This window comes from Myotis davidii, unplaced genomic scaffold (genome assembly GCF_000327345.1).
Source record: "Myotis davidii unplaced genomic scaffold, ASM32734v1 scaffold16, whole genome shotgun sequence".
In the NCBI taxonomy this organism is placed as follows: domain Eukaryota; kingdom Metazoa; phylum Chordata; class Mammalia; order Chiroptera; family Vespertilionidae; genus Myotis; species Myotis davidii.
The window spans coordinates 631148-641855 of record NW_006287821.1 but is presented as its reverse complement, the minus strand read 5'-3'; the positions used below and the strand labels follow the sequence as shown (position 1 = coordinate 641855).

At 34.8% G+C, this 10708-nt stretch overlaps 1 protein-coding gene across 3 annotated transcripts in view; it reads right to left on the bottom strand.

The window, feature by feature from the left end:
• DZIP3 (DAZ interacting zinc finger protein 3) overlaps nucleotides 1-10708 on the bottom strand; it is a 139335-nt gene that overhangs the window by 59105 nt on the left and 69522 nt on the right. For all 3 annotated transcript variants that reach the window (XM_015561230.1, XM_015561228.1, XM_015561229.1), the window contains 6 exons: nucleotides 10027-10103; nucleotides 7775-8392; nucleotides 5613-5645; nucleotides 4833-5002; nucleotides 3985-4029; nucleotides 757-782 (listed from right to left, as the gene is read on the bottom strand). In XM_015561230.1, the coding sequence (XP_015416716.1) occupies nucleotides 757-782; nucleotides 3985-4029; nucleotides 4833-5002; nucleotides 5613-5645; nucleotides 7775-8392; nucleotides 10027-10103 (969 nt within the window). The remainder of the gene's footprint in view (nucleotides 1-756; nucleotides 783-3984; nucleotides 4030-4832; nucleotides 5003-5612; nucleotides 5646-7774; nucleotides 8393-10026; nucleotides 10104-10708) is intronic.

The following is a 10708-nucleotide window of genomic DNA, read 5'->3' as shown; positions in this document are numbered from 1 at the left end:
GAGTCCTCCATCACTGAAGCAAGCAAGCCTCCCTGTTCGCATCAGCTGCCTGGCTGCCGGCCGCCATCTTGGCTGCCAGTTAATTTGCATATCTCGGCCCTACTCTGTGAGTGACAGGGGGATTAGCCAATGGGAAGGGTAGCGGTCGTACGCCAATTACCATGTTTCTCTTTTATTAGTGTAGATAAATCTTATTTAGTAAAGTCTTGGGTTGTGGTTAGCAAATCTAGACTATATTTTAAAAGATTTTATGCTGGCCCTAACCAGTTTGGCTCAGTGGATAGAGCGTCGGCCTGCAGACTGAAAGGTCCCAGGTTCGATTCCTGTCAAGGGCATGTACCTTGGTTGCGGGCACATCTCCAGTAGGGGGTGTGCAGGAGGCAGCTGGTCGATGTTTCTCTCTCATCGATGTTTCTAACTCTCTATTCCTCTCCCTTCCGCTCTGTAAAAAATCAATAAAATATATTTAATAATAATAAAAAAAGATTTTATGCTGGACCGAAATTAGTTCTCAAGTCAAGCTGTTAGTAATGGATGACTCCTGAGTAGCCTCATAGAAAAATGACAAGAGATTCTATTCTACCAAAGTAAATGATGTTGATTTTTTTCACTTTCTGTAAATGGTGACAACTTATTAAGGAACTGTCCTTTCTTCTCTTACTGAGAACACTTCCCAAGGCAAGGCTGTGTCATACTGGCAAAGCACATTTTGAAATTACTAAGAAACATTTAAAAATTAAATAAACTAATACTTACACTTGTTCTTCTTTTGATTCCTTATTCTGAAAAACAGCATCAAGAATTAGTAATTTATATCAACTATTCAATACAGAAGAGTGATCTGGCTACATTTAAGTCAGTATTTCTCAAAACTTTTTTTACCACAACCATTCTAAGAAATATATTTTACCTAATGATGTAAATGCACTTATTTAAGTGTCCTTACACATAATTAAAAAACAAATATAAGTTCCATGAAGTAAACCTCATCCATATTATGTGTGTTATGAACTGCATATTTGTATTCCCTCCCCAAATTCATCCATTGAAACGCTAACCCCCAATGAGATTATAACTGGAGGTAGGCCCATTGGGAGGTAATTAGGTTAAAATGATGTTGTGGAGTCCTCAGAATGGAATTAGTACACTTATGAAAAGAGATCAGAGAGCTACTCTTTTTTTCTCTCTGCCATGTGTTCACAGAAGAAGATAGCTGTCTGCAAACTAAGAAGAGGTTCCCTCACCAGACACCAAATCTGCTGGACCCTTGGTCTTGGACTCCAGCACTGTGAGAAACAAATTTTTAAGCCACCCAGTCTATCAAAGCTTATTATAGCAGTCTAACCTGACTAAAACAACAGATGATGAACTCTGGAAACTTTTTTATTCCTACTTATTCTATTTCCTTTTTAAAAATGGTAGTTGTGACCCACTAAATTGATTTTGTAATCTACTACTAAGTAATGAAACACACATGAAAATCATTGATTCAGATATTGGAAGTTAAGTATTGGGTTTGAGTTTATATCTTGGGAAAGGGTAAACTGAATTCTCATTTAGAATATTTTATACTAAATACAAGAATTCTTGAAAATCAACATGTAAAAAAAGCAGATTTATATATTAAAAGATCTTGAAAAAAGAAATATTAGGAAAATCACAATTGGGAGGACATGTAAAAAAGCCCTCAATCGTATGTTCAACTATGAAAGCAACATACTAAATAAGTATTGATGATACTTAACACATGTTAAATTAAGTATAACTACTCACGTATTACCTTTAAGAGTATTAATTACTCTTACATAAGTTACAGTATTGATTCCTACAACCTCTTGTTTACAAGAAACTTCAGTCTCTTTACCTAGAGATTCCATAATGTACTTACAAATCTGTTTGGTTTTTCTGGCTGTATACCAAGAGGGTTTTTGCATTTCAGTGTCTGATCAATGTCCAGTGGCAGTTTGATTCTACAATTAAGAATTATGGGCCCTGGCCGGTGTGGCTCAGTGATTAGAACATCAGTCTGCAAACCCAAAGGTCACGGGATCGATTCTGGTCAAGGGCATGTTCCTGAATGGCAGGTTCTCTGTCCCCGTTGGGGCACATGTGGGAGGCAATAAATTGATGTGGCTCTTTCACATCAATGTTTCTCTCTCTCTCCTCTCCCCCTCTCACTCTCCTTTCCACTCTCTCTAAAATCAATGGAAAAAATATCCTCGGTTGAGGAATAACAAAATAAAACAAAATAACAAAAAAAAAAGAATTATGAACACCTTTGGCTCCAGTGTACCTGAATAACTGAGGTGAAAAGACTTTTGGTTGTTCATAATGAACATACCTAGTTGTAGTTTATTAGCTCTATATAGTATATTAACTTTATTCTAATGCATGTCCTTCCCTTCTTTAGATAGGACATTCAATTTGAAAGCCTCAGTTTACTGTGTTTCTTGCCATGTTTCTTTTATCTCGAAACTTCATCACAAAGCCTTCTATTCTTCTGCCATCTTCTTTACCTTTCTTTTCTATTCTTAACCCTCAACTCCTTTGGTGGGGGTGGGAGTAAGATCAAGAATAAGAGTAACTAATACTCTTCATGGAAGGATAATATATAAGTAAATAACACTCAAATTAAGCCCAAAAAGATATTTAAAATTTGAACATATTAAAAACTAAATACTAAATTTCTAACTGAAGAAAAGGAGTATAAAAAGTAGCTACAACGTCTCTGTACATACTAGTTAGAAGTTATCTATACTGTACCCTCCATTTGCTTCACTTATTTTATTTTGTTATCACCTTAGTTTTAGGACTTGAACTATCACTAGGTAGAAATGTTGTAAAACAAATAATTAACAAAAGACACAATTTCACATAGGGGCTTTGTCATCACTCTGTTAACACAAGCAAATTTCTATATGCTAGAGTTTTTCATGAGGAAAATTCATGATTAGAGAATTGGACTGACTTAATTTTTATGAGTGTTTGCTTATACTACAAGTAGACAATTCTTTGCACTTAAAATAAAAGCAATTGAGTATATAAGTAGGACTTTTATATATCAAATGATGATATGCCAAAATTTCAGCATTTTTAGGTCCCATAAAATTTAGATAAAATATTTAAGATCGCTCTTCTAATGTCCAAAATGTATCTTAATAAAATTATCTTATGCAAAAATATCCACACACACACACACACACAAAAAAAACTTAGGATGTTAAAAAACAAACAAACAAAAAACCCCACAGGAATTCCTAGATAGATGCTGACATATATAAAGACATTTAAAATATTACTACAGTATAAATTTTTAAATGGTGTTTACATTTATTTTCAGGTGTATTTATTCCCTATTTAACTTTAATTTGAAAATAAAGTATGAATTTTTTAAAAAATTCCCCCAAAATGACTCTTGGCTTTCCCTTGTAATTTTACAAGCAATTAAAAAAACTTCTTTCTAAAACTGTGCGATAGTAACCTGTTCATTTTTCAACTGGCTAAAACAAAGAAAAGGCATGAACGAAGTTTTATTACATCTGTACCATTTTAGCACATTACTGCACTGTTGGCAGATTACTAAACACAAAAAGAAATCAAGATTTTCTAAGGTTTTAAAAAATGCTTCTGAACATATCAGTAGAAATATGATGAAAAGCCATTTTTAAAACACTAAGCAGACATTTTAAAAATGAGAGTGGTATGAAGAAATTAAAGGAATTTCTCATTCCTTTAATTTATATTTAAATGTTAAATTATGATTTAGGGAAGTAAAATAGGCACACTCTAAGTTTAAGTCATTCAGGATCTAACACAGATAGACTTTTTTATAATCATATATTCAATAAGCTACTGACAATTTAAGTCATTTGTACTATATGTCTACTTAGAATAATTATATAAGTTCTAACAGTGAGTCCATATATTATACAAGTTGTTCATAATTTGACATCCCTCTATTATAATACTAATATAGTCTCTTACCTTTTTACTTTTAGTCTTTTTCTTTTTCATTGGTTTACTCTTAACCTGATAGGTAAGAAATAAATTATTTATTTAATATGAAATCAAACTGCACAATGAGTTTTTTTGAAAAATAAATTTCCTCTAAATGCTGAAATCTTTTATCTTCTTACATTATAGGTCATATATTCTTTCTAGATTCTATGGAAATTTTTCATTTTCACCACAGTTTTCTGCTCTTAAAATAAAAGCACTGATGCATAATTGAACAACAAACAACGTCAGTGAGTAGGCCACTGAATAAAGCTCACAAGTCCTCACTTCCACACATGCATGCATGAGTAATGAAGGAGGAAGGCACTTTTAAGAAGTCAAAAATTCAGGTCCATAAGATGAAAAATTAAGCCTAAGAAGAATTTAGTGACTATATAAAAACTGTTGCCACTTATCTATAAAGAAATACAGAATTCCAACCTGGATGATTTTAAATCTACCTCTGTGCAAATAGTGTTGAAATATCCATTTTTCCTCCATTCTCTCTCCTTCTATTCCTCATGATGCTTTCCTCTACTCTCTATTAACCTCTCACATCCACTCCTATCAATCAGAATAAAGAAACATGTTCACAAGTCTAGCATAATGCCTGCCACATAATAAATGTCCAATAAATGTTGGTGAAATGAATGGTTAAGGCACGAAATATTATGGAATAAAGTACTAGAGAAAATACCATTACATTTTAAGTTTTGTGCAAACATTATTAAATATAAACTAAGAGTGTCTTGGACTCTTCAAATATAGCACATGCAACAAACTAAAGGCTCTGATTATAAAGTTCTTCTTATTCAAATATTAATAAGAGCTTATACTTCCTGGAGATCTTTAATAGATTCTGTTGAAGATTCACTAGGTATTGATGCACCATCTTTATTCATTTCTGCTAACTGTATCTCAGGGTTTGATTTCACATTTATATTATACTCCATGAGAAGTGGACTTAGTTCTTCTTCCTCATTTTGTAATTCTTCTATGTCAACATCTAAATATTAAAGACAAAACACTCAATATTTGAATGCATACAATTTTAGCTTCTATCATTATTATAAATATATACCTCCAAAACACCACTCCAGAAGTAGAAATAGAAGACATCTTACTTTGTTGAATTACTAGATGAAAATAAAATGCCTATTTATCAATGACCACATAATAGGTACATATACTAGCCTGAACCCAAATGCGAAGATACTTTATATTAAAAGAAAAAAGCACAAAAAAAATGAAAATTTAAAAATTAACAACTCACTATCCAGCAAAAAAGATAAAAGCTACATAAGCTGAAAAGTAGCACGTATGAACAAGTAGAGCAAGCAGTTATGCATGTTTGCCTGTTGAAGTGTCCTGTGTATCAAAAAGTTAAAATACTATGCTTGGGTAAACCTTGCGGCACTACCACTAAGACCAAAGCAGAGTAAAAAGGCTCAAACTAGATTCAGCTGACCAGTAGTAATTTGAATACATGATTTTCCAAGGCTATAACAATGACGGTTGGTCATATAGTTTATCTGACCAAGTAAGACCCTTATGATGATCCCTTAACTTTCCCAAATTGAAAAGTCACTTAAGCATTTTGTTTATAACACACTTACGTTGACTGCCGGTTATTGACTGTAGAGCAAGTCCTATGATAAAGAAAACATTTAGATGTATAATTGTAAATGCAACCAAAAAATATATGACTGGGACTAAGAAAAAACAGATTTTTATACTGCACCATGTTATTTTATAACTAACTGTAAAAATAATCAGCTTCACTCATGAATCTAGTTTAAAACAAGGCATGACCTTTAGATTATAACATAAAAGTTATAAACCCATGATTAGGAAAAGAAGTAAACAAAATTTTTGACAGTTCTTGATACATAATGCCTAGATTATAAGCACTTTAAACCAAGCAGCAAATTGTTATAATATATAAAGTCTAAAGTCATGAAGTCAAACTTCCATGGAAAGTTTGAGCCTTTTTAGCAATATTAATTATCCTGACCAGCACTCTAGTCTCCTTGCACAGCCTATATAATAAAACCCTAAAATGCAAACCGACCGAAAGGTAGAACGACCAGTCGCTATGACATGCACTGACCACCAAGGGGCAGACACTCAACACAGGAGCTGTCCCCTAGTGGTCAGTGCATTCCCACAGGGGGAGCGCCGCTCAGCCATAAGTCAGGCTCATGGCTGGAGAGTGTAGCAGTGGTGGCAGGAGCCTCTCCCGCCTCCGCTGCAGGCAGGCAGTAAGGAGTGAGAGGTCCCGGACTGCGAGAGGGATCCCGGACTGTGAGAGGGCACAGGCCAGGCTGAGAGACGCCCCCACCCAGTCCCAGTGCACAAAATTTCGTGCACCAGGCCTCTAGTTAATATTATATCAGGCTCTAGATATTGAATAGTACATAAAAAAAAGACACCTTCATAGAAGTTTAGTGTGGGCAAAGGATATTAATCAAATAATCAGATACACAAATGAAAACTGCAACTGTTACTATAACAACTACTAGGAAAGAGTTATATAAGATGCTAGGAAAGTCTCTATTAAAGGGACTTGACCAATAAGTTCTTCAGACTACCTGAGAATTCTTGAAATGCCTTGAATTTATTTAGTGCTCAAAGTACTTTCTCAGATATTGCCTTTATTCTCACGAGTTTTTGTTGTTTAAAATCTTAACAGAGTAAATGTATATTTTAAAAGCCTGTAATTTTTAAGTCAAGAGTCCTTGCCTAACTTTCTTAAAAAAACCTTGGCATTCTCTTCTTTTATGCTCAAAGCAAGCTCTTAAGGTTAAGTAGAAAACACAAGGGTATCCCAGAGCCTTAAAGGAATGGGATAGGGACCTAGCAATCTTCTCTGAAACAAATCTGGACCTATTCAGCAATTATTAGAAACTTTGGAAGTTGTACATTTAAATAGCATCAGTGTAGTTATCAATTATTTGCTCACTAGGTAGTATGACTAATAACTTGGGGTCAGGAGAAGTAATTTAGAACAGAACAAGGGTTTCAGTGATGCTGACATGCCTTGAACTCCACTTGTTGAAACTGAGAGGCTATCTTGATATGTGAGAGAGGTCTGAAGTCTTTTCCATATCAACATAGTGCCTGGGAATGGCCCTACTTACCATTGATACTTGCATAAATGTTATCTTTTTTTAATTACCCATGGCCACTAGGTAGGTGCCAACTACATAAACATCAAGAATTTGCTGAAAAGGAGGAGAAACACACACTCATGACGTCTAAAAGGGTAACTTTGAAACACACAGTACCAGTATTTCATGGTTTTAGGCATCCTTAATTTTGTAGAATAAAACTCTTCTACTTAAAAATCTTCAGCAATTCCTTCCTGATAATACAAACCCCTCAACATGGTAAGAGAAATCCTCTTGAATGTATTCTCTCTACGAATGCTCCTCTACTTTAAGACCAAACTTTTAGTTCCCTGCATATGTTTCTATACCTTTGTTCTTGATTCCTTCTGAAACATTCTTCTCCATCTTCTTCACTTGGCTAACATTTACATGTGATGTGGGAATTCCTTAAATATTCTATTCTCCAGAAAGTTCTTTTGGACTCTCTTAAGCAAGATTTTCCAAAGTATTCTGGATCATCTCTAGCACTATAATTTCTATTAGCTTCTTGAAGAGTCTATTCTCTCAAGAGTGTGAGTTCACTGAATCTCCTGCCCTTAGCACTGTGTCTGACACATAGCAGACACTAAATGAAGGTTTACTGGCTGAAGTAAGTAATTATTTTGTACCTTGTTGATAGCAGGATAACATCCTCTGGATGATATCTGGTACTGGTATACCTAGGTAGATGGACAGCTGATGGTAATCAAGGGAGATATTCTCAATGGGATTCTCCTTCACTTTGTCAATATCCTCTTGCTTCATTCCAAGGCGCAGAAGAGTATCAGAAACTTTTTCCCAAATTGAATTGAATTGTGACTCAGTGAGACCATTCATCAAAATCTCACTAAGGAGGAGATCCCTGTATTTGCACAGCCTCAGGATGTCTGCAGACTTAGAGCGATCAGAAGATGGTGGTTCCATATTCCAGCCATTTTTAGGTGCAGGGAATACATGCAAATGTTTTATGAGAGCTAATAGGAGGTATAAGTCAAATTGTTTGGACTGTGGTAGCTTCTTCTTTGGGGGATAAAGCAGATGCCATGCTCCACCCAAAGGGTGATTAGTCCAAAGATGTTTGTAGTAGGGTTCCAGCAGTTTCTTGTGAATAAGGAGCTCTTTTTTCAAAAGAGGGGGTGGCAGAGCCTCATCAAATATTTTCCGGACAATGTCAGTACCAGAAATAATAATTATATGAAGCAGATGATAGAAATAATTATAATCAAGTTTGAAGATAGGCATTTCATCTGAAAATGAATTTTGAGAAGTCAAAACATTCCACATTAATGCTATTTTCCTATGTGGTCTTCTGTATTACATCTTATTAGCTCCTTCCTATAGGACAGAGGCTAGCACAAAAGAATGAAGTAAAGTACAGTGCTTTGCCGTAGCCAGTACTCAATATGCATGCTGCTATCTGTCTAGCTGTCAGAAATTCAAACAAAAATATTATATTCCCAAGCAAAAGTAATCACAAAAAATGATCACCACAGAAGCCTTTCAACAACTCAGCGTTTTGTTCAAGCAAATAAAAACTTTGGCAACCAAATAGCATAAAAGTATTCTGAAGATTGTCAAGAATGATGACTGCAAGTGTTTAATTATACTTTACTCAGGCAATTATATTTTATCTTAATCAGCACTGCCCAAGAGAACTTATGAAAATGTTTTAGATTTGCACTGTCCACTAGCCACTGAACACTGAAAATGCTGCTTGTCTGACGAAGAAACTGATTTTAAAATTTTATCTAATTTTAATTAACTTAAATTCAAGTAGCCACATATGGCTACTGGCTCCACAACACAGAACTATATCAAAAAATTTAAAGTGATACAATGCCTTGTTACACAAAGTGTAGACCATGGACCAGCAGCATCAGCATCCATATGGGAGTCTGTTAGTAAAGCAAACTCTTAGGCCGCATCCCAGGGCAACTGAACTGGCTACCTAACATTTTAACAAAATCACCAGATGATGTAAATAGCTATTAAAGTCTGAGACACTTATGTAATAAATCTCATGTTCTAAAAAAAGAGTAATGATTAAATGGGTATTTCATCAATGAAATGGAGTAGGGCATGAGACTGAACTGTTCAGTATTTTTCTGGTTTGACAGCACTTCCAATGAAGAAAATAAACTGAGATGAATTAGAAAGTAGTAAGAATGTTGTAAATGATGGTATTTTTGTTGTATTAATGTAAAATTATATTTATCATAAAATGCAGCTTTATTATTTTATCCTGTGTTTCAGAGAATTTTAAATGAATACTCTTGCTTGATATACTTGACATACACTGTGAAGGCAAGCAAGGTTACAAAGCAAATGACCCAGGGAGATTTCTGTGGTTTGCCAAATAAGGCTGGGATCAGGGACAACCATTCCCCCTAGCAAGAAGGAATGCCACCAGACTATTCTTCTATGGGACCAGGACCCTAAGGTTTCCATGTGCTGAGTAGCTGGCATTTCCTAGCACATATTCCTAAACAGCTAGTAACTGAGTTTAGACTACTTGGTCTTGAATCCAAAATGTTCATTCCTTCCATTTGCTCTGTTTAAAGGGAATGCAACAAGGGAGGATTGGTAGAGAATCTGCTGAAGCCCAATGTCATTGTGAAGTCACAGCTATGCACAAGATTAGCGAAGCTCTCTATAGAATACCAAGGTACTGTGAGACCCATACAACTGCTGATCTTTCTGTCCATAAATTCTAACCTATATCAAGTAATGCTTGCTAGTGTAAATGCTTGCCAATGAATGACAAACACATGGCTGTTAATGGCATGATACACATGGTTGTTAAGGGCATGATACTGTGTACAGAGTAAGTAAAAAATTTTAACACACTTTCAATAGAAGGCATATAAAAATAAAATAATACCTTTTGTGCTAAATTTTAAATTGATCTTTGGTCTTATATCAGTATCAGTTCTTTTCAGAGACATCAACTTTTTATAACTGCAAGTGGAAAAAAAATTGTTACAGTCAGTATCAAAGTAAGACAAGATTTCTGGTTCCAGCATGGCTAAGTATTTTCTTCTCTTTCTCCTGGAAATAATTTAAAGGAAAAATGAATGAACAAACAAAACCACCAACAATGAAAACTCAATATTGTCATTTTCATTGGAATTAAGAGGCAAATAGAATTTCTAGATTTCATATCCAAAAAATTAACACAACTAGCTTATTTGCAAAAATACTGTATAGTAGTGGGAAAAAAGAAATCTTTGCATTGTAAAAAAACAAGCAAAACTAAAACTCCTCCCAGGTCTTCCCAAACCACAGAATCATCTTACCATAATTATTCTAAGAAAATTCAATTCATTTACTGACAAGTGATTTTAAAAAGAGAGAAAGAAACTGGCATAACAGCAACACATCCTATCTAATAAAACAGAAACATGGTAATTGGCGTATGACCGCTACCCTTCCCATTGGCTAATCAGCAAGATATGCAAATTAATTGACAGCCAAGATGGCGGCCGGCAGCCAGGCAGCTGGAAACTAACATGAGGCTTGCTTGCTTTAGTGACAGAGGAAGCCAAAGTTCCCCACCTGCCTAG